At 42.2% G+C, this 24,689-nt stretch overlaps 2 protein-coding genes across 4 annotated transcripts in view; one reads left to right on the top strand and one right to left on the bottom strand.

Moving 5' to 3' along the window:
- Positions 1-24,689, top strand: part of SMC5 (structural maintenance of chromosomes 5) — a 91,220-nt gene that overhangs the window by 44,219 nt on the left and 22,312 nt on the right. For all 3 annotated transcript variants that reach the window (XM_075560555.1, XM_075560554.1, XM_075560553.1), the window contains exons 11-17: positions 4,661-4,774; positions 9,657-9,751; positions 10,990-11,122; positions 12,440-12,613; positions 12,717-12,886; positions 16,310-16,433; positions 17,316-17,438. In XM_075560555.1, coding sequence (XP_075416670.1) covers positions 4,661-4,774; positions 9,657-9,751; positions 10,990-11,122; positions 12,440-12,613; positions 12,717-12,886; positions 16,310-16,433; positions 17,316-17,438 — 933 coding nt within the window. The remainder of the gene's footprint in view (positions 1-4,660; positions 4,775-9,656; positions 9,752-10,989; positions 11,123-12,439; positions 12,614-12,716; positions 12,887-16,309; positions 16,434-17,315; positions 17,439-24,689) is intronic.
- LOC142458006 (small ribosomal subunit protein uS8-like) lies at positions 20,823-21,277 on the bottom strand. Its single transcript, XM_075559074.1, has one exon. It carries the CDS (start codon positions 21,261-21,263, stop codon positions 20,871-20,873), a length of 393 nt encoding a protein of 130 aa, XP_075415189.1. The 5' UTR covers positions 21,264-21,277; the 3' UTR covers positions 20,823-20,870.

The raw sequence follows: 24,689 nt of genomic DNA, 5'->3' as shown, positions 1-24,689 counted from the left end.
GTGCGTTTGATCTTCAATATTGCAACTTGAGGCTCGGATTATTTCTTGAGTTCTTTCAGTTTCAGCGATGCTGTGTGCATTCTTCCTTTTTCATTTTCTGACTGGGCCTTGGCACATTTCATTTTAATATTTTACTCTCTTCTCTCGAGGTGCCCTTTGAAATTTCCTGTTCAGCTCTTTGACTTCGTCCTTTCTTCCATTTGCCTTAGCTACTCTATAATTCTTAACAGATGGATATGAGTACATAGTTGTATTCCCCTCTCGTTGTATACACACACACACACACGCCTATGTTTAGGCCTCTGTGAATGTCCTTTGCCTCCTGGTTCTTTCCTCTATTTCCTTTTACTTTCCTCTTGTCCCATCATCATGTTCAGCCTTCATTCGGGTTTAGCAATTCCTTGCTGCTACATTGCCCTTGATTAAGCCCCACTAAGCATCCTATGACCTTCCTTCCATTGATTTTAATTTACTTGTTGTTCCTTTGTCCTTGGGTTGGTTTCTTCCCCGCCCACCCCACTTCCTTTCTCCCACCTCCCCTTCTCCCATACCACCCCACCACCACCCCGGAACCATTGGCCCTGTTCTTTTCATCTCCGAATTGTTTTTCCTGCCTAGCTTATCTAGATAGACATCCAGATACGTCAGTAAGTGCAAAAACCAGGCAAAGCCAAATCAAACAAAGGAAGTCAAAACCAACAAAACAACAAAAAGAAAGCCACTGACAAAAATGCAAAAGCCTATAAATAGTTTAAGGTCTATTTGATAAACAAGCAGCCATCTAGCTCAGAAGCAGCCAAGCTCACATGGAAAAAGCACAGGAGCCTGTGTGATGAGGTGTCAATGGGATCAGGTATCAGGCATATAAGACCTAGAACAAAACCATACCCAAGGTGAATGGAGGGGGTGGTGCCATGGAGTGGAGACCCAGTGCCCATCTAGCCAGCCAGGGTGCGGTACAGCACCGATAAAACACACAACTCTCCTCTAGTTCTTTGGTGCTTCCTTCCCCCACTACCATGACCTCAATTCTACCTTACAAATCGGATTAGACCAGAGCATGCACACTGCTACAGATAAGAGCCTGCAACAAGGGGAATCCAGGATAGAGAAACCCCTCAGGGCCAACAAGGAGAGTAGAGATACCAGGAGGATTAGGGGAGGGTGTGGGGAGGAAGGGAGGACTAATCAAAAGGGTCAACCTAAAACCCCCTCCCAGGGGGACGAACAATGGGAAAGTGGGTGAGGGCGATGGAGGACAATGTAAGATAAAATAATGTCTAACTTTTCAAGGGTTCATGAGGGAGGGTGAGTGGGGAGGGAGGGGAAGAAATGGGGAGCTGATATCAGGAGCTCAAGTGGGAAGAGAATGCCTTGAAAATGATGATGGCAGCATGTGTGCAAATGTGCTTGACACACTAGATGAATGTATGGATTGTGATAAACGATTTAAGAGCTTCCAATAAAAAAAGTTTTTTAAAGTATTTGCAGTGAAGAAGTCTAATCTTGCAAAATTCTTTTTTCCCCTTTATTTTTTAAAAATCATTTTATTTGGGGCTTATACAGCTCTTTTCACAATTCATACATACATAATTGTGTCAAGCATGTTTGTACATTTGTTGCCATCATCGTTTTCAATGCATTTTCTTTCTACTTGAGCCCTTGGTATCAGCTAATTTTGCAAAATTCTCTCAGGTGATCTACAGCTTCATTTCTATCACCAAGGCCGTATTTTTCAACTCCCATTCTTTGTTGTTTCTGACTTTTGCGACCTCATCACTAAAAACTATCAAAGCACTTGATGGTTTGTGTGATCAATGTCAGACTGAAGATGTTGGTAGAATGCTTCGATATCTGCTTGGCCAGCTTTGGTCGTTAGTGTATCAATTTGAATAATGTTGTATTGACTGGATTTCCGTGTATGCAGCTAGCCATTAGCCTATCATGGACAGCATTGAACTTCAAGGTAGATCGACAAGAAATGGTCGCCTTTCCTTTTGCACCCGTCAGAGTAAGCCATGTGACTTCCTGATTCCAAATGCCCAGTCCCGGTCCATTTCAGCTCACTAACGCCTAGAATACGGATCTGTACCCATTCCATTTCTCTTTTGAAAATTTCTAATTTTCCTAGATTTATACTCCTTTTATTCCAAGTTCCTATTATTACTTGATGTTTGCAGCTGTTTCTTCTCATTTTGAATTCTGCCCCAGCAACGAATGAAGAGCCTGACGGTGTTTTTCCTGTGTGTTGGTTCCAGCCGTGTCACTGTTTGCAAACCTGTGCTTGGAGGGGGCAGCTTCTCCTCGGTCACGGCTGAGCTCCTTCCCACCAGAGGCACTTGCTCTGAAAATGTTCTCTGCTTTCCGTGTCTTTGCATGGCTTTGCAATGTCTGCCACACGAACTGTGAAACGGAGCACCTTAGCCACCCGAAACCCGGGATGCCTCACTTCCCAAGCCCGCCTTTCTGGGTCTCCCGCCTGGACTGGGCAGATGGGGCTGTGAAAAACTTGCCAAGCATTTTCTTCATGGCTTTCTTGAAGGGAAGAGTGTATGCGAAGAAACTGCCGAAGCGGGGGCGGGGGTTACATCGTCCTCCAGGCTTCCAATCGCGACTTTTATGGTAACTTGTAAATGCAGTGAGCCTGGGGGAAATATCAATCCGTCCCTGCTGGAAATGCACAAACTGACCGTTGACAAAATGACTCCCACCGGGTGGCTTCCCTGAGACTCATTTTCGAAGTGAGCCTGTGAACGTCATCAGAGAATCAGATGATCATGTAGCCATTTCACAACAGGCCAGGAGCCCTGGAATTCTGGCTTGGCAGATTCTCGCTGTTAAGTACTCGCTTGGAGACAGTGATGAAAACGAAGTCCTACGCCGGCGTATGCACAGTTACTTTAGAAAGTAACTTCTCATTGCCACTTGTGGTTAACTTTTCTGTAAGAACCTTCCATCACACAGCCACTTACAGATTTTTTTCATTTGTACCATTTGCTCCTGTAAAGATTTACAGTCTTGGGAACCCCCCCTCCCCCCCAAAAAATAATTATTTTCTGACCAGTAGGGTTATTATGGGTCAGAATTGACTCAAAGGAGCAGTTTTCCATTTTTTTTCTTCATTAAAATAATTCGAAACCCTCCGTTCCCCTGCCCCCTAAATACGTTGAGGTAATACACACGTTCATAGGTTTCTGCTGGTATTTTATATGGTTTTAATTTTCTTTATGTGTCTTTCCATTTTCCTACAGTGATTGATACAAAATGAAGAGTAGTGTTGAACAGCATTGCCTCTTTTCATCCACATTATATACTGTGCGAATACATGTGGCTCTATCATACCCATTTACAAATGACTTTATGAAGCCAGGTGTTTGAGTCCTGAGCGGCAGTGATGAGTGCTAGCTCCGGACTGCTGTGCTTGAGAGGTGCGGGGCTTCAAAGGGGCTTGGAAGATGGAAGATGGCTTACCCCCTTGTGGAATGCATAGATGCCACCTCTTTCTTAAACTTTTGAGTTTTCAAGAAAACGAATACTCTGTGCTGGAGATCATATGAATCCTTCATGGCACTGTTGGGTATTGGACTGCTAATCAGAAGGTTGGCAGTTCAAACTCACCAGCTACTCTGCAGAAGCCAAATAAGGCTCTCTTCTCCCATAAGGATGTACTGCCTCAGAAACCCCACACAGGCTCACAGAGAGTCTGAATTGACTCAATGGCAATACATTTGGGGTGAAAAGTGACATACTCTAAAATTCTGTAGGTCGGCACCCTTTTTATATAGCTTATATTGTGAAGCTTTATCCTGTTTGCTTTTTAACATACTCATTTGTAATAAAGAATAGATAGCACTCTTTTTAAGACATTTCCCCCTGGTTTCAGTATTTCACAGCATTAAACTTTACACACAGAATTGCCTAATCAGTCAATACTTCTTAAGCCAATGACTATGCTTTGGTGTTAGCAAATTAGGGTTTCGTTTAAAAGCACTAATAGTTACAATTAAGTATTATTTGTAGTGGGTTTATTTTTCCTCCATTAGATTTATAAAGTCTATTTAGTTCTTTGTGTTTTTGTGACTGTTGGTTACTTCCATGCATGACATCTTTACTCTTAAGAAAGCGAATATAAACGTTTGGGGATAAAGGAGCTCTTCCTGAAACAAAAGACAGCAGTGATGCCAGTCTGCCCCGACTCGGGGCCGTGTGCAGAGCACAGCTCTGCTCCCGTGGGTTGGGTTGTGTTGTGCTTCTCCATTCCCTGCAAAGTTTTTCCCCAGACATGCGTCCCCTGGCCTGTCCGTGAGGCACCTGGGGTGGGTTGGGGGGGGGTTGGTTAGTGGCTGAGCATATTAGCTGCTGCCTGTTCTTCTCAGGGCACCTGTCCAGTTGCTATAGACATGGTTGATTTCAACTCCCAGGGCTTCCTGTGTGTGAGTGAACTGTGCCCGTGTACTTCAGATGCGTTCACATCTTGGCTTTTGTCTGGGTTATTTCTTGGTGAATGTACAGATTAAATAGCTGTTTTAAAATGTTGGCCCTTAAATAGCCATACATGCTTTTTTGGGTCATTTCCTCAAATGGTAAATTTAATGTCATAAGAATGTTTTAATCTGTTTGGAGCTTTATGAAAATCAACTAACTTTTTCTCTTTCTTTAGATCAATATGAAAGATAATAGAAATGCCAAATACATTGAAAATCATATTTCCGCAAATGACTTGAGAGCTTTTGTCTTTGAAAGCCATGAAGATATGGAAGTTTTCATGAGGGAGGCAAGTACTGAGGAACACTACTAGTGGCGCTTTTCTTTCATGGGTTCTTAACGTTTTAACTTTACTAGAGCAAAATGTGAGGTAAAAATAACAGCAATTAACTCCTCAGAATCACTCAATTTTGTTCATTCTCTATATCATTAAGAAATGAATTTTCTTCGTCAGAGGAGAAGATAGTCCATAGTTTTTTTAATTGCCAGTGGAATGAGATAAATAGAGCCATTCTGTTGTGTGTTGTTTAAAGGTAAGGAAACATCGTGATGGACTCCCTTTTTTGAAATCTATTCAAAGTGAAGTCAATTTTTCTTTGAAAGGGGAATCAATACAACATTTTTGCTTATTACTATAAATAAAACTTCTTTTAAAAAAAGGAGAATCTTGTACTTGGTTAGTAAACACTGCCGAATAAGAATCTAAGCCAGTGAATTATAGAATGGCTTAATTATGAAAATTAAACAGCCGAGCTATTGTTGTTTGATTTCTGCTTTGCTTTGAATTGACTAGGAGGCATCCAGCAACGTCTGACTTGGGGCAAGTTCTCTGAATCCTTTGTGTCTCAGGTGTTGTTCTTGTAATTACTGTACAATTCATACATCATGCCTTGCAACGCTTCAGTCACATGCGTAAGAGTCACAGCCATCCCCACTGTGGTTACGTGGTTTTCTCCTCTCACTGGCGTTCTTAGCTCTCCATTTTGCACCCTCCTCCCCTGCTAGCCCCCCCCCCCCTTTTTCAGCGAGGAGCAGTACTGAAGCTTTATTTCAAGTTTGTTGTTTCGCTTAGTAGTTGATTGTTAAAAAGGATATAGTGACTGGTGACAGTTTGTTGGACCTGATTAATGGTAGAAATATATCATATTTCAGGTGGCTAACTAGTTGTACGTGTCTAATTTCAAAGTTGGTTTTAGGGAAAATCTTGAAGATTCAAGAACTCTTGGTTTTATGCCAAGTCGAACTCAGCATGTCTTGGAGCTGCTGCAGAACAGGCGCTGCATGAGCCAGGCCAGGATTGCTGCTCAGAGTGGCAGAGGGTTTTTTTGTTTTGTTTTTAATTATTTTATCAGGGACTCTTACAGCTCTTATCACAATCCGTACATACATCTAGTGTGTCACGCATATTTGCATATACCGTATATGCTCGTGTGTAAGCTGAGTTTTCCCAGCACATTTTTAATGCCGTTTTTTGTGGTAAAATAGGTGCTTCGGCTGATATTCAGGTCGGCTTATACTCGAGTGTATACGATATGTTGCCATCATTTTTCAAAACATTTTCTTCTTTCATTGTTCTCCCTCTCTCATGAACCCTTGATCATTTATCAATTTTTTTTCATGTCATATACTGTCTGCTGTCTTCCTTCACCCATTGTCTATTGAGGTTGGAAAGCAGAATACCAGAAAGATTAGCTCTAGGAAAATCCGTTTTATGACATTATTGTCAGGGTACTCTGGGATTCCAATCATTTTAATGTAAGAATTCTTAATCAAATCCCGTATTTCCTTTTGGGCCTTTTTCCATTTTCTGTTCTTGTGTTGACATTCAGACTGTCATTCTGTTCCGCTACTGGTTTCCTAACATCTACTTTTATGTTTTTGGTCTGCTTTTTTCCTTCTTTAAATATACTTAGCGTGGTAGTCTGAAATTAACAGGTTTTTTTTTTCTTCATTCTTCTGATTTCCACAGAAGAAATTTCCTCTTTCTATTTTGCTTGTGACGGACCCTTCATTTTTAGGGATTGTGTGTCTTACTCATGTTTGTTGAACTTGGGCCAGTTTGTCTTTTTTTTTTACTTTTGATTTGGTATTCTTGTTTTTGTGGGAAATTTTCCCGAGTGCCCGAGTGGACCTGCTGGTGTTAGGGGCCAGGCGTTTGGTTGCCAATTGAAAAACAAGGCCCTTATGCATCAAGCTACTCAGTGGAACAAAGATACAGCGATCTGCCTTCGCAGAGGCGCATCGCTCTTGAAACCCGCGGAGCAGGGCCACTCCAGCTGAGTCAGCAGTGGGGGCTTGTCAGCTCCTCCGGAGGACCATAAGAGGATACATGCTCTTCTTGGGGTTTTGTTGAGTTCTCAGTCAGGAACTGTGGGTGCTTGCTCTTTTGTATTCAGTGTGGATGTGTGTGTGTGGTGGGGTGCGGTATAGACGATCCTCTGTGTCTCTTACTCGTGATCCCCATGCCCAAGCTTGCTTTCCCATGGTGTTTGTTGTAGACCGTTTTCCCTATGTGTTTGCCCACCCGTCCTTCCTGTTTCTCATGGTCCTAGTGCCCACTGCTCTTGGACCACAGTGAGATTCATCCTCACGGTGTCACACGCCCACAGTCTCCCTGCACCCCCACCATTGACTTCGTCCTTGAACTCCCCTAGCCACTTTGCATTGACTTTAAAAATCCTGCGTTATAGTGATCTTAGATTGGCTCCTTGACGGTTTGCCCCATCCCATCCCAAAACGTCTGTGATAGCTAGCAATTCAGATGTTACCAGGTATGTTCTCCCAACCTATTTACCACCCTGCTCCTGCACCCTGGCTTCTGGACTCACCCTGACTCTCCAGGTCCTCGGCTGCCATCCAAAGTTCTGAGAGTTGTCTGTGCTTGTGTTGATTTGTTGTTCAGTGGGTTCATTGCTGGGGTAGTAAATGGGAACCTCCATCCACTTCGCCATCTGGCTCTGCCTTCCTTTGTGCCCTTTCAGTGTGGCTGTCATGTTTTGAGCACTTCCTTTTTGTCACGGCAAGATGTTTCCCCTGCCTCAGCTTGACACAGCCTTCCCCCAAGGCAGCCTCGATCCTTTTAGGAGCAGGTTTGGCTTCCCTGTTGTTGGTGCACGCCATGCCTCAGAGTTCTCTCAGATGAACACTGGCTCTGTGTGTTTCTGTAGCCGAGAAGGAGCACTCTGGTGCACCATGTTCACGCGGGTCTTTCCCACTGGAATCTGACACTGGGGCCCCATCTTGTCTTTAATGAATATTTGTAGTTCTCTCTTCAGCGGTAGAAATGAGGCCCTCCTGTCATCTACCAACTCATGTGCACAAACTTAGAATGTGCTGAAGGGCTTTCAGAATTGATGCCCTCCAAGCCCCTGTGAAATACAAAGGTACACTGAGTTCATTGGTTGTCTTTACAGGGTTAAAGCGTCTGTCAGTATGTAGAACATTTTCATGACCCTGAAGAATTTCCTCATGCCCCTTCCCACTCAGTTCCCCTCTCCTCCCATAATTACTCTGCTGGTTTTTTATCCCCTCTCAATCTTTTTACAAATGAGTCTGCCGTTTTACTCTCTAACATTGTGTCTCAGTTCAGTGCTCACATTCTTGCCCATGTATAATAAGCCCTTCATTTTTAACTATTCTAGTAGGTGTGTTGCAATATTTCCGTATTTTAATTTTTGTTTCTATAATGACAAATAGAGCGCTTCTGCGTGTTTATTATCCATTCATTTATTTTTGTCCTTTGTTAGCATGTAAGTCTTTTGCCCATTTAAAAAAATTGTAGTAAAATATGTGTGACAAGACATTTGCTTAAGTGTATAATTCAGTGGCATGAATTAAGTTCACCAAAATGTGCAAATGTCACCACTGTCCTTTGCCAAATATTTTTTCATCATTCTCAACTCAATACCTCTTAAAGCAATAACTCCCCAATTATCCCCCTACCTATCTCTGGAAAGCACTAATAAACTTTGGTCTTCGTGTATTGCTTATGTTTGTATAACCAAATTCATACAGTGTTTATTCTTTTAACTACTCTGTCCCCTTAATGTTACATCCATGTCATTTCGAGTATCAAACTTATGTTTCTCTTCAGGCTGAATCATACTCCACTGTCTGCATTTCACACTTTGTCTGCACAGGCATCTCTCTCTCTGTGTGTGTGCATGTCCTTTGTGCGTTTCTTTCAGCTCTCTGAGTGTTATTCCGTTGCCTTCCGGACTCGACGTTCCTGGGGCTGATGTCAGCATTTCATCTTATGGGGATCCTTTATTGCGGTTGTTTCTTCTCTCTCCCCACTTTACGGATGTCTCTTTCCCTGTGGTTTTTAAGCGTGATTAGGCGTCTTGGTGTGACTCTCTTGGGGCAATTTATCCTACTTGGAATTCATTGAGTCCTTTGGATTTGTAAATCTGTTCTCTCTGTCACCCCTGCAGTGGACACTGCCCTCATTCACATCTGCACTGACTTCCTTATTGCCTTTCCTTTGTTGCTGAATTCACCAAGTCAAAAGCAGAAAGGACTCAGAGGCTGGCCAAGAATTTGTGTAGGGTTTATATGCAGATTTCGGGAGCTGTTCATTCTGTAGCTCCCATCTGAAGTCTTTCTGAACATGTTGCAAACATTGTAGGTACCCCAAACTCCATTGTGTGTATCACTGCTTTAGTCGGGAAGTCAGCCGTTTTCCACATTGATTCCTCCAGGGAAGGGACTTTCTTCAAGGCACTAAACACACACATAAGTACGTCACACCTGCTGTTCTCTTCCTCTTTCAAGTGGTAGTTTTTCTGTAGCTTTGGTCTCTGTTCCCTCTCGGGTGCCTTCCATTTTTTCCCCCAGCATTCATGATCACTGTTTGCCATAATGGTAGGTCAAGACAAGATAATGCAGTACTAGTGGAAGCAAACTACTCTTCATCTCTATTATTTTGAAGCAGATCCTAGACATAGTATTCTGTCTGAGACTATTTCAGTATGTAACTCTAAAAGAATTGGAATCTCTGAAGCCACATATTTACAATATTTAATCACACCTAAAGAAAAAGTCCTAAGTCTCATTAACTATCCCATCAGTATTCAGATTTATTGTCATCTGTGAATGTTAGTGGAATTGTATAACTTTGAAAACAATTAATAGTGTATGATAATTAAAATAACATTTCCCCTTGTCTTCAGGTTCGTGACAATAAAAAATTAAGAGTCAATGCCGTTATTGCTCCCAATAGTTCATATGCAGAGAAAGCCCCTTCAAGGGCTCTGAACGAACTACGGTAAGTCTTGAAAAGTTTATTAGAATACCCTGTTGCTTGCAATATTGACTTAATTTTATTATTATTATCTCTAGCTCACCTGTGTGTGTTTGTTAAAGGCTCCTGTGCCCCTCGTGGGCTTGCACTTCACTCTGAATTAGCTGAAGCTCTAGACACAGGCACAGATTATATGTGCAGTATGTAGCAGAGGTCAGGGCTCACACCAGTAGAGCCGTTTGACAAGACACTAAAACAATTGATTAGTTATCAGTAAAATAAAGTGGTAACCATGCCTTCATAGTGTGAAAATAACTCCCAGAAGGGCTAAATACCAGTTTGCAATTGTAATATGGCTAGACATCATAGTTCTGAAAACAGGGCCTGCTGCCCCCTGGTCAGAGAAGAATTACTCAGCGCCCCCTGGCAGTTGAAACTTGTACTGTAGCTCATGATCCACGATGAAGTATAGAGAGCTGCTTTTGCTGTGCCCCAGAGCAGCGGGTCTCCACCTTCCTCGGGCCGCCACCCTTCCATACAGTTCCTCAGGTGGTGCGGACCCCCCCGCCATAAAATTATTTCCGTTGCTACTTCATCACTGTCATTTTGCTACTGTTATGAATTGTCATGTAAGCATCTGATGCAGGATATTTTCATTGTTAAAAATTTAACAATGAAAGCATAGTGATGAGTCACAAAAACAGTATGTAATTCTATATTGTGAGCGATTTATTTCTAATGAAAAATCCAGGAGATTTTGTCTTGAAGCATGGTGTAGCATGGGTATCAGTCTTCATGCCGGGAGTACTCGTATGTGGTGGGCGGACCCGCCTAGAGATAGATAGAAGAGCAGTGTCTTGGTTGCTAAGACCATCTGAAAGATGTGTTTTCTGATGGCCTTAGATGACCCTGTGAAAGGGGTCTAAGGGGTCACAACCCACAGATAGAGAACCGCTGCCTTAGATTACTCCAGTACCGCCCAGGGGGCAGTGTTGCCCACTCTGGGAAACACTGCTAAAAATGGCTTTCTAAGAATAAAGCAATAGAACTTCCTCCCGCCCCGCCCGCAAAAAAATGACTAGTTTGTATTCATAAAAAGTGTAAAGTTTTCTTAAAGTAATCAATATTAAGTGATTTTTTTAAAAAAAATTAAACTTCCTATATTATCAAACAATATATATTTATTTATTGGCCATTGCCAATGATTAGATTTTTAAGCAATCTGTTTTAAGGAGATTGTAATAAGTACTTCTTTCTCGCAGACAATATGGATTTTTCTCTTACTTGCGAGAGTTATTTGATGCACCTGATCCTGTGATGAGTTACCTTTGTTGCCAGTATAATATTCATGAAGTCCCTGTTGGAACTGACAGGACCAGAGAAAAAATTGAATGGGTAAGATACTATTGTGTTTTTACCAAAAACATAATTTCACTAAAACTCCTTGGCTCAAAATTAAGCAAAACTGTCTGAAATTTGTCTGAAATTTAAATAAGTGTGTTACTTTGTTTCTACCTACGTACAAATTATCTTTTATATTTTTAATGACAAACGCAGTGACTAATATTTTAAGAGGAATGTGAGTAACTAGAGGCAGTACCGTAAGTTCTTCTTGGAGAAGGACGTCAAGCTTGGTAAAGCAGAGGGGTGCCGTAAAAGAAGTAGGCCCCCAACACACTGGAGTGACACACAGGAGCAGATGGAGCCTGAGAACAGGGCGAGGATGGCCCAGCCCAGGCAGCGTTTGCTTCTGTTGTGCAAGGGCCGCTGTGGGTCGGAACCTTCTCGAGGGCACCTCCCAACCACGAAGCTTTTGATTCGTTGACTGCGGTTGGAGCCTGGACAACACTGGACATTTTAGCTGATGACACTTGTGTTCATGCCTTCTGTTAGTGGTTTCATCTGTTTAAGTTCTGGTACTCTACATTGTCTTGCTAAACTTACTGTAGATATGGATATAGAATGGTCATGGTAAAGCCCGCCCCTTCTTGAAGGTTTCCTCAAAAACGGTCTCGTATGTCTCATCCAGACCCTCTGTTTATTCCATGTTCAGTGTTTCTGGATGCCGTTTGATGCCCTGTGGAATTAACTGGGTTTAAATATGTTTCATCTCTTTACTATAAACCTCAGGAAGGAAATGAGCCAGAATAGTACTGATGATGAAAATGTAGCAAACAGAAAAGCCTGAATCCCAGGCTCAGTATAGAAAACTTTGTGTAATGTTGTGTTTCAAATATTGTTTAGGCTTTGAAACCTCATATATATTACTGAGAAAATTAAGAGCTCAAGGAAAAGTTTGAAATTATTTGAAATCCTATAAAAATGCAGTTTTTTTGTTAAGTGTGCTCTCCAGTATACGGCTGTGACTCTGGACCGTATAACCGAGGGAAGGAGCGTCATCGACGCCCACGGGATAGCGCAGTCACAGCCGCAGTGCACGGTCGTTCCTGGAGGCCTTACTAGACAGAAGGGAAGGACAGCGTCTGCACGTGTCCTTAGTCTTCCTACTTGGTGTTGTTTTCTAAAATAATAACCTGAAGTGATGTTATCTGCTGCCATGCTAGAGTGTAAGGGGTAGATTTTTTAAAAGAAATCAAATTAACTAATATTTTAATTTTCTATAATTTACCCCATCTGTTTTTTTATGCATTCATTAAAATATAATCCCAATTGTCTTGGGATATGCACTAATACTACCATGTCACATTGTAGGTCATAAAAGAAACCCGATTGAAACAAATTTATACAGCAGAAGAAAGGTACGTGGTGAAAACCTCTGTGTACTCCAACACAGTGATCTCTTGTAACACATCCCTGAAAGTAGCCCAGCTTCTCACCGTGACCGTGGATCTGGAGCAAAGAAGGCAGTTGGAAGAACAGCTGAAGGTTGGTTATTTTAATTGGAGGCTTAGAAAGTAATATCAACTGGATTTATAATATTGTCAGCCAGCCCCCTTTAAACATACTTAACAAGTTGAATCTTCCGTAGGAAATTCACAGGAAAGTGCGCGCAGTGGACTCCGGATTGATGGCCTTATGTGAGACAAACAAGCAGCTGGAGCACAAGGACCATGAACTCCGACAAAAGAAGAAGGAGCTTCTTGAGAGGAGAACAAAGAAAAGACAACTGGGACAAAAAATCAGCTCCAAGCTAGGAAGGTATGCGGGGGGGGGGGGGGGTTGATACTTAGCCCAGGAATAGCAGTACAGTTTCTACTTTAAAAAATCATAAGAGTCCCTAGGTGAAGGGCCTGTGTCTTTAAGCTCTTCAGTTATTATGGCCCCAAGACCCATTTGAGAAGCCCTAGTGGCATAGAGGGTGTTGCCTTGGTCAGCCCTTCCAAGCCACCAGCCATTCCAAGCGGGGCAGGGGAGGGTTTTCTGCTCTCTAAGAGTCTCGGAAGCCCACACGGGCAGCTTTGCCCTGTCCTATTGGGTCACTGTGAGTTGGAATTGACTCAATGGCAGTGAGTCGGGTTTTTTTAAAAACCTAATTACATGGTTAAACATTGAGGGTCCTGACATACTGTTTATGTAGGTGCTGTCGATATTTACCCCATTTAAAATTAAAATAGAAAAATGTTTAAAGTTTTAAAATAATAAACCCAGTATATGTCAACAGTTTTTAAATAAAAATAAATTTACTATAAGAGTAGCATTTTAATATATTTCTGCAAATTTATTAAAATCTGATTTAAAGGAAGATGGCTAGATTCTTATCTCTGCTTCTGCAGTTAGTCTATTGTGAGACGTTGCTTTGGTTGAAATATCTGAAGAAAATCTGATCTTACATTGAATATGAAGTTGAAAAAAGGAGAGGTGTTTTAATAGCCTATCAGATCATACTACATCAAAATTGGACAGAGTAGGAGACCTTCAAGGTTAATTGCCATGTGAAATCTAAAGCCATTATCAGGAACTTGTGTTTTCTTGCTTGAAGATCCATTACACTGTAAATAGACCTTTAACCATAAGTGATTTTGTTACAGCATGCACGCTCTGATCATAGGGAAAAATAACGGCAAATTTGGTGTTACACCCCGAGATCAGCTGCTTCACAGAAGAAATATGAGGCTCATGTACAGATTAACAGCTTTGGGAATCTGAATCAACTTGATGCCAAAAGTCACACATATCTTTTAATTGTTGGGGAACTTCCAACCACATATATATTGACAGCCAATCTCTTATGAATAGCCTTTAAAGACTTGATTCTTGTGGGCAGGGAGTTGTATAGACTTTTCTAGGCCTTGAGTCTCCTTATTTTCCTTTTGCGCCAGGCAAGTACACGCCAATAGGTGCATCTTATGTAGATGGCTGCTCACATTAAAACCTCCCGATGCTGGTCACTGTATGCTGCTAATTGATCAAGTTGTCCCTTGAGGTGATTATGTATAAGAATGATCCGTTTCTCTGGCGGCCCCTTTTTGTTTTATTACACGAGAGTAATTCACAACATATTGCAACTAGGGTTCCGGTTCATACATGCCTGGGCCTATTTCATTCCAAATAAAAAATGTTAAGCCCATCTTTACCATAGCGGCAGGATCGCTGGTAGCTCTGTAGGGTAGGCATTTGACCGCCAACCTCAAGGTCGGTGATTGAAACCCATGTGATGCTTGCTCCTTGGAGAATGACGAGGCTGTTAACAAACCTAGAAAATCCTCCGGAGCAGTCCTAACTGTCCCACAGGGTGGCCTTGAGCCAAGAGACGTAGGCTCAAGAAACTGGGCAAGTCCAGAAACTGGTAAAAGACTATAGAGTTCCCATGAATGTGTTAGATCCTGAAGTTGGCATTTTTCAAGGTTTGGCATTTCAGTCTTAAGTAAACATCTTGACTTCCACAAGCTTTTGGCCCAAAAGGGTTGCACAAAGATCACCTAACTCCACTGATTTTTTTTCCAGCAGTTTTTAAAGCAAGATCTAAGCTTATGAAGATTTTACGGTTTAAATCATAACCCAAACTGAGCCCTGGGTTTACCACTATCGTCAGAGAGCAAGATCTAAGTAAAACAGTGGCTTTCAAGGGCATTTGCTGGGCCAGGGGAATTCAAGGAAAAGCTTTTAACTCAGGAGTATATAGTGATTGGTTTGGGGAACTCCAAAGAGTTAATCTTCATAGGTATCCTGAAAGAGGATAGAGGAGCTATTTACAACTAACTTTAAGAAAATGGAAAATCGGGCTGGTAAGTCCAAAGGCTAGGAAAGTGGTGCTGAAGAACATTTCCTCTCGCAGCAGTGCACACCTGCTGCTCATTCAGGGTAGCACGCGCTGAAACACCCTACGAAACCTGACCCTTGATCTTGCCCTTTCCAACGTGCTTCCGGGACTCCAAGAACATTACAGAGGAACATGATGTGAGTTCCCAAGAATGCCCCAATTGCCATTGTGATATGGCCTAATTGGAAAGTAGCAGAATTCTTCTGGGAGAGGTAGAAACCCACCTTCAGAAGTGTACAGACATAGTTGGAGGCTATGAAAAGAAACAGTATCTTCACATTTTGCTGTTTTTGTTTAATAAGTTTGTATGACTTGGTAGCAATCCTTTTTGACTTTGTATATTCTTGGAGTCAGTCTGCTGTTTTATTTTTAATTTTCTTCATTCCCTCTACTCATTGGTTTTTAAAATATCTCGTTCTTGCCATAAAATAACCTTTTACACCCATTTCCAGCCTCTGCAGTTAATTCATTTTGTATACGGAGGTGACCTACGAATTTCCTCATCCACAACACTGTGGCTAAGTGCATGTTCTTTTCTGATTCATTCTCCATGAAAAGAATGTTGTCAGTGCTTGGAATTGAATTAGATACTCCTCTTCCTTAGAGTGGCTTTCAAGGTTTTCAGGCTTGTCTTCCTCTACCCATTCCAGCTTCTTTCCTCAAGCTAGTCCACCACCACCCTTTCTTCCTCCTTGTCTGTTACTGCTCCCTCCCTCCCGTCTCCCTCCCTCCCTTCCTCCTGTGTGCTTGCTTCCTCCTCACATTAACCCTGTGCAGTAGAAAGAGCAAGGCCTTTAGTGTTACACACACCTCCCACTTTGCTGTTAACTTGTTGGATTCTACTATCTTATTTTGTTTTCTTCACTGTTAATCAGATCTCCCCAGCTAAGCTACTTGCGTGCAATGACTGTGTTTTCTAATAATATCCCTAACCACAGTAATAGCTAATGGTTATTCATTAGTTATGGTCAGTCAGGCACTGTCGAAAGTGTGTTACATGGACTGTCTTTTTGCATCTGCACCAGAGCCCCTAGTGGGAAGCACTGTTAGAATCAATTCCCAGATGAGGGAGACGCTCTCGAGCGTCAGACGTGGTCGGGCTGGTCGTGGCACAGAGGGAACTCCGGTCCCTGCTCCGACCGCTAGTAGTGGCGTGACCAAGATGGTGCTGAGCACGGAGTCTATTCCACCTACTAGTTTTTTATATTGGCAGGTTGCATAAAATGATTACTTGATGTGGGAGCTAACATTTGTACACCCGAGTAGCATTGCTAAAGGGGCCATAAAACAAAGTAGCCAAAGAATTTTGTTCAGTCCTTGTGTTTGACTATGATTTCTAAATCATCTTGCTTTTTGTATAGTTTAAGACTGATGGAACAGGATACTTGCAACCTGGAAGAGGAAGAACGGAAAGCAAGTACCAAAATCAAGGAAATAAATGTCCAGAAAGCAAAAGTTGTTACTGAATTGGCAAACTTAATAAAGGTACGGTACTTAAAATGTTTATTTATTTAATAGTAAACTAGACCAGATAGTAAAATCTTTAGAGAGTGTGTTAGGCTGGGTATATTAGAGAAACAAATCCAGAGACACTCATATATGTGTATAAGAAAGAACTTTATATCAAGAAGTTATTATATATCAAGAAAACATCCCAGTCCAAATCAAGTCCTATGTCCAGTGCTAGTTCATAAGTCCAATACTAGTCCATAAGTCGCTCTTCAGACTCAGGAAGCCACATTGCAGTGATGTCGAGTGCAGGACCGTCACCAGCCTGTGGGTGCAAAAATCCCATGACTCCAATAGGAGTGGATCTGGCAGCTCTCCAAGGGACTGGCTAGCAGGCCAGTGAAGGCAGAGACAGAGGCGGAGGTTCTCAGGAGCCTCTCTATGAGGAGGACACGCCCACAAGGAGGCAACATCAGGATGTGACCTGATTGACATGCTAGACTCCACCCCTACGCATTTATATCTTCAAGTTGACATGGAGTTATGTCACTACCACAGAGAGCTTGGTTAGTGAGGGTCTCAAATAAGATGTTTGACATTTTACTTACAGCAGGAAGAGATTTTTATCAACAGTTTCAGGTTGCTTTATTATTTGAAATTTCCTGTTATGGGTTAATAAATAGGTGAAAAGTACACATTAAGCTAAATAGTTAAAGATGAGTGCATACACCGCTAACACTTTTGAAAACATTCTCTTGTAGAAAAATAGTTCACTAAAGGAACTACTGAAAAATGTCATCCAGAACTTTAGAAGAATGATATTTGTTTTATGGCTCATAATTCTGGTAAAAACAACCTTGTTTTTCTTCTAAAGCATAAGTAGCAGAAAAACTGAACTCTTGGAACTTTTATTCCTAGATTTGTGCTTCTCTGCATATACAAAAAGTAGACTTAATTCTTCAAAATACCACAGCCATCTCTGAGAAGAATAAATTAGAATCAGATTATATGGCGACATCTTCACAACTGCGTGTCACAGAGGTGAGATTTTTGCCTTTTTTTTTTTTCAAAGATTCTAACCTTAGCCCAGTTTGAAAGCGTGTATGATGCAAAGATGCTTAAAATATGTAATTTGTTGTTTTAGGTGATTTAGTATGCAAATAATGCATCTTGCTGATGAGGAAACAATACTTGAACCTTCTTGTACTGTGTATTTCATGCTGTCTAATGGGGGTGCTTTTAATAACGACAAGGGAGGAATCGGTATCTGATATAGCTCCTGAAAGCCAGTCACTTGTCTGCTTCCTTAACCCATATAAACTAGTCCGATTACCAAGTAGCAACTAGTAGCTTTAATTAGAGTTTTATATCCCCAAAAGTAAATTGCACATGATTCTAAATAACATCTTTAAAATCTGTTTAGTTTAGGTGTTTTATTCTTCTGTAAGTATCTGTGAAGTGGTGGTAAACATTGAGGTCTATAAGGGGAAATGTGATGTACTAAATGAACTTAAAAGAACCTGACAGCGGCTCTGCTCTTTAGTTTCCCTAAATCCTTACCCCCAAATAGAAGAGTAACATGAGTGATACAGTCACAGCCACATTACAGCCCTGGCTAGCATATACATCCTAACTGAGTTTCGGCTACTGTGATGGGTGCATAACATGGTAAACATAAATGAGGCCCCTTAACTGTACATGCTGAAGAGCGTTGAAATGGCAAATGTTTGTTACCTATACCGCAATTTTTCAAGAGATTGAAAAAGTAGAGGCTTCAAAGACTTGAACAAAGTACAAACTGAAACGCTGAATTGCAGGGGATATCCTTGTGAACTGCAAAATACAAGTAGTTAGTGAAAAATCACATCAGCAGCTAGACCGGAATATACCAGTAACTTTGTGGCAAGAAACAGACGCATGGCTTGTTTGTTTGTTCTTAGATGCCATCAAGTTGGTTCCAACTTCTAACAGTCCTGTGCCCGTCCTGTGCCCGCCTCACAGTTGTGAGTGTCCGAGCCCATTGTTGGAGCCACTGTGTGAATCTCTCCCCTTGATGGCCTTCCTCTTTGCCCGATTCTCTGCTTTACCAAGCATGGTGGTCTTTGCTAGACCACCTCTTGGTCTGCATACATGTTCTGCAGAATGAAGTGTTCTGAAATCCCTGTCCTTCAGTGTTGCTCATCGTCCGTTAGATCGACATCTTTCTGGTGTTCTCTACTTTCAGCCTAGAGCTGTCTGAAATGTAAACAATGATATCCTTCATTCCAAGTTCTCGGCTGAATCCAGCTTAATTTTCCAGCAGTTTCTTGTCATTGTACTGCTGTAAGCATTTTTAAAATTATGTTCAGCAAAATTTTACTTGCATGTGATCAGTGACCGTACTCATTGCTGTTCAGTTTATTCGAACTCATAGTGACCCCATAGGACATGGTAGACTTGCTCCTGTGGGTTTCTGAGGATGTGTCTCTTTCCCGGTTGAGAAAACCTTTATCTTCCTCTCTCAGAGTGGCTGGTGGTTTCAGACTGCAGACCTTGTGGTTACGCACCCAATGTGTAACTACTTCGCCACCAGGGCTGCTGGGGTTAGTGGTGGTGATGTGTAATTTCTGTGTTCTGTTGGATTGCCAGATAGCTGCGTTTCAGATTTCTTGGCATAGACAGGTAAGTGCTTCCAACACTGGCTCAGTTTCTGAAACATTTCCATTAGTATTTCTGTCAATTTCTGGACATTTCATTTTACTGATGTCTTCAGTGTAGCTTGGACTTCGTCTTCCTTCAATGCTATCAATTCTTATTAATGTGCTCCCTCTTGAAATGGTTGGACGTTGACCAGTATCTCTTTGTCACAGTGACTCTGTATTCCTTCCTTCCTTCTTCTTTTGATGCTTTCCGCCTTGTGCAGTATTTCCCATAAATTCTTTCAGTGTTCTGACATCACTTTAGTCTTTTGTTTCCTTCCTTTTTAGTGACCCTTTGCTTTCTGCATGCATAATACTGTTGACATCATCCCACAACTCTTCAGGTCTTCTTTCAAGAATATCCAATATACCAAATCTATCGAGATGTTCTCTAAATTCAAAGTATATACTCAAGATTTACGTTTGACTCTTTGGGGCTTAGGAGCCAATTTGAAGAAACTCCTACTGACCAAAGATGAGCTAATAATGGATTGGAACACTTTTTTTAATAAATCATTTTATTGGAGACTCATCCATTTCTTATCACAATCCATACATCCATCCATTCTGTCAAGCACATAAGCACATTATGTACATTTGTTGCCCTCATCATTCTCAAAACATTTGCCTTCTACTTGAGCCTTTAATATCGGCTCCTCATTTCCCCCCTCCCTCCCCCCTACCTCATGAACCCTTCATCAGTCATAAATTATTATTAGTTTGTCATATGTTACACTGTCCGATGTTGCCCCCACCCTCTTCTCTGATGTCCATCCCCCAGGGAGGAGGCTATACGTAGATTCTTGTAATCAGTTCCCCCTTTCAACCCCACATTCCCTCCACCCTCCAGGCATTGCCACTCTCATCACTGATCCCAAAGGAGTCATCTGTCCTGCATTCCCTGTGTTTCCAGTTCCTATCTGTACCAATGTACATCCTCTGGTCTAGCCAGGTTTGTAAGGTAGAATTGGGATCATGATAGTGTGGGGGGAGGAAGCATTTAAGAGCTAGAGGAAAGTTATGTTTCATCGTTGATACCCTGCACACCTCCTCTTCCCCACAACCCTTCAGGAAGGGGGTGTCCAGTTGGCTACTGATGGGCTTTGAGTCTCCACTCTGCACTCACCCACATTTACAATGATAGGATTTTTTGTTCCTTGATGCTTGAGACCTGATTCCTTCGACAGCTTGTGGTCACACAGTCTGGTGTGCTTCTTCCATGTGGACTTTGTTGCTTCTCAGCTAGATGCTGCTTGTTTATCTTCAAGCCTTTAAAGACCCCAGACGCTATAGCTCTTGATAGCCGGGCCCCGTCAGCTTTCTTCACCACATTTGCTTATACACACGTTTGTCTTCATTGATCGTATCAGAAAGGTGGGCACCCATTGATAAGATTTTTAGTTCTTTGATGTCTGATAACTGGTCCCTTCTACACCTCATGGTCAGACAGGCTGGTGTGCTTCTTCCGTGTAGGCTTTGATGCTTCTCAGTTAGATGCTGCTTGTTTATCTTCAAGCCTTTAAGACCCCAGACGCTATATCTCTTGATAGCCGGGCCCCATCACATTTGCTTATGCACACATTTGTCTTCAGCAATCGTGTCGGGAAGTTCTGCATCCTGGAATGCCAGTTTAATAGAACAACGTGTTCTTGCATTGAGTAAGTGCTTGAGTGGAGGCCCAATGTCCATCTGCTGCCTTAATACTAAACCTGTAAATATATGCACATAGATCTGTTTCCTCATACTCTTTTTTTTTTTCCATTCGGCGTTTTATTTGTTTCGATGCATTACATCCCTAGAAAAAGAAGCCCAGGATTTTCCCTCCTGTGTGTTTCCGCCTGGCTTCCTCGTGGTCCATGATGCCGGCGGAGGTCGTCAGCACGATGAAACTGAACTGCCGGGAAGGGAGCAGGTTGTTCTGCCACTTTTCTAGATCTTTGAGCTGCACATCAAATCTAGGGCTGATCACTCCGCACTTGTTTAATCTGCCCGTGAGGTTCACTACAATTTTCCCAGCTCTGTGGTCATCCATGATTTCAAATTCACCAATGTAGCCGTGCTTCATCATCACAGTTAGAAACCGGACAATGACCTTGGAGCATGGCCTAATGAGAACTTGGCGCTTGCCTCTCTTCTCCGCATTATTGGTGCTCTTGAGAGCGTCGGCCAGGACGTTCATGCGCACCATGATGGCGGCACGGAAAGATGGCGGAAAGATCCCCATACTCTTATATAGATATATTTACATATGTACATGTCCGTATTTATATCTCTATAAATGCCCTTTGTCTCCTAGTTCTTTCCTCTATTCCCTTTTACTTTCCTCTTGTCCCACTATCATGCTCAGCCTTCATTTGGGTTTCAGTGATTTCTCTCCGTTATCTTGCCCTTGCTGAATCCCTACCAGGCCACTCACACCCTCCTTGTCACTGATTTTGGATCACTGGTTGCTGCTCTCCTGTCCCTGGGTTGGTCAGCACCGCCTCCTTACCCATTCCTCCCCCTCTCCCAAGTCCCCCCAGAACCATTGGTCCCATTGTCTTCTCCTCCAGATAGTCATTCAGTCTGTCTTATCTAGATAGATCTGTAGAGGTAATAATGTGCCCCAAAAATCAAGCCATAGCAAGATAGGCGATGAGTGAGAACACAGCGATGACAACAGAAAAGGAAACCAATTACCCATAGAAGAATAAATTAATTAAAAGAAAAAAATTTTTTTAAAGAAAGAAAAACCTGTAAATAGATCAAGGTCTGATTTTTTATCTCTAGGCGTGTCCTTCAGTCAGGTCCCATGGGTACCATGCTCTGGCCCCAGAGTCTGTCCTTTGAACTCCCTCGGGGGCTCCCTGCTCTGCTCCCACGGTTGCTCTGCCGTACGCTTTCAGTGGTTTGCCTCGGTGTCACAGGGTCAGTCTGGGGAACACTTTTTTTTTTAAAGTCTAAATCCATGATTTTATTATGATATGTTGAAAGATAATTGAAAGATGTCAGAGTAACCAACTCATTTTTAAAAAGATAAAAAATCTAGTATGGATGCTGCGTTGGCCATGTGGACTGTTGCTTCGGGTAAAAATGGGGAGTGAAGGGCTGGGAAGCTAATGAAGGAAGAACGCCCGAGTCTGTGAATCACATCCTGACAGACGCTTACCAGCCTACCTCTAAGTTACTTTACCATAAGATTATGTTTCAGTCTGATTCAGCCCCGTCCTAGAACGGGCTTTCTCTGCCTCAGCACGACTGACATTTGGGACTACTAGCTCATGCTTTTGATTGGGGGTTATCCTGCCTTTGTAGAAGGTGTAACAACATCTCTGGCATCACCAGAGGAAGCCATTACAAGAGAAGAAAACTATAGAACCAGAATCTCTTCTGGATGATAAGTAAACATCTTTTGAGGAATGTTAGCAAGTTGCCGTTTGGTCAGTTCGCCCTGCTTCCTCCGTCCCCTGACCCTCTCTCCCTAGCAGGACGGCCCTTTCCGGCAGTTAGTCTTTCCTAATGAAGCTTGCGTTAACGGCGTCTCACCACGTCACTTCATAGGCACGTTCCCGTTGAATGTCTTCTAAACTAATTTCATTGTTCTCTGTAGTGCGGTGTTCGGAACCACCACAACCACCACTTCCTTTGTGTATCTTCCTTGTTCAGCTCCCGGGGGCACTTGAGGAAACGGAAAAGCCTGCGGCTCGAATCAGGTCTTGGCTTCTTTTACTGCCTTGAAGAAAGCTTTCACAGCAGGTTTCCCTGATGCAGTGTTGTTTGGCTTCTTGCCTTCTATTTCCGTGGCATTGATTGTGACAACTTATGATATAGTCTACTGGTCCAGTTGAGAGAATTTTTGCTTTCTTAAAGCCCATGGAAGAATGCTCAACCATATTAGTCCTTGTGACCGCTACTTAAAGACAAGAGGTGTCTTTGTCAGTCAGCTCACAGCACCCTTCTGTAGGAGCTCCAAGGCTATATATAGTTCTGTATGGGAGCAGTTAACCTCATCTTTCTCCTGTGGAATGCCTGGTGGAGTTGAACCACTGACCTTGCAGTTAGCTGTCTAATTCTTGCCAGACAGTGCCTTTGGGGTTCTTTTTATTAGTCAGTAGGGAAATGAAAATTAAAACCATAATGAGACACCATCTATTAAATAAATCATAACGAGGCCCACTGTAGTGGGTGCAATCTAAAAAAACTGATCATACCAAAGTGCAGGTGATGTGGAACAACTGGCGCTACCATACACTGCTGGTGGAATTTAAACTACAGTCACTTTTTGGAGCAAAGACGTGACTGTGTCCTAACGGCTAAACCTGTACCTGCTGTACGATCCAGCCATCCTTCTCCTAGTGTTCACCCAAGAGAAGTGGAAAAAAATATATGTCCCTATGTGTAGCAGCTTTCTTTGTAATAACTGAAATCCGGAAGCAAACATCCACTCTAAGTATCTGTTAAGAGTTGTATGGATAAATAACTTGTAATTTATCCAAACAATGGCATACTACTCAGGCATAAAAATGAATTGATGCTGATACATGCAACAACTTGATTGAATCTCAAAGTAATTATCCTGAGTGGGAAATAGCAGACAAAACAATTAAAGAATACATATTACATGATACGATTTATGTAGAATTATAAAATTCAGATTGCTCAGTTATAGAAAGCAGTGGTTACGGGGGAAGGGGGAAAGGTGACCGTTGAAGGATCCCAGAGAGATACGTAGGGACAAAGAACAGCTTTGGAGGTGAGAATGTGTTCCATTATCTGGACTGTGGTGATGGGTTGTTTCAGTTATATATAGGAAAGGAAGCCTCAAAACATTTGTGGAAAAATTCCATTATCAAAACTGTTTAAATCGTACAATTCAAATACGTTCAATGGCTTTTTGTTGCAAATTTTTAACTTTAGGTTTCTTTCTACCCACTTGTGTTATCCTGGGTTGACTAGAGAAACAAATCCAGAGACATTCATATGTGTATAAGAAAGAGCGTTATATGAAGAGTAATTGTTCATTAAGAAAACATCCCAGCCCAGATCGTCTATAAGTTCTATACGAGCCCATATGTCCAATACTAATCTATAAAGTCCTCTTGACTCACGAAACACATGCAATGACATTGAATGCAGGCAGATCACAGGCCATTGGGAGGGAAGTCTTGTGGGTCTAGTGGCGTAAGTATCTCAGTGCTGGCAGGGATCTCCATGTGGCTTCTCCAGCTCAGGGCACTAGCGTAGCTCCATGTGTCAGCTGCCATGTCTCCTGAGGAGTGAGCAGAGAGAGAAGGTGTGTGTCCCACCTCCAAGGAGGATTCTGGAGTATGGAGACGGGTCCAGCAAAAAGAAACCAAACAGGAGTTGTTTCCCAACCGTGTGACTCTGCTCGTATTTTTGGCACCCATACTAAAGTGCTGCACCGATCATGAACCAGTGTAGTAAGTGGTATCCCTGAAAAGATTCCACGAGGAACTTAATCCATTGTGTGGATACTGTATGAAGCATTGAGTCTCATCACACAGTACAATATTTAATCCTGCTTTATTTTTAAATCAAGCATTTTGGAGAAATTACATAAAGTATGGGCTTATGCTATATTTATGAAAGTATCAACAAATCATGAGGGTTGCGA

Source organism: Tenrec ecaudatus, chromosome 10 (genome assembly GCF_050624435.1).
Source record: "Tenrec ecaudatus isolate mTenEca1 chromosome 10, mTenEca1.hap1, whole genome shotgun sequence".
Lineage (NCBI taxonomy): Eukaryota > Metazoa > Chordata > Mammalia > Afrosoricida > Tenrecidae > Tenrec > Tenrec ecaudatus.
The sequence above is the reverse complement of the archived record's forward strand: the minus strand, read 5'-3'. Positions and strand labels throughout refer to the sequence as shown.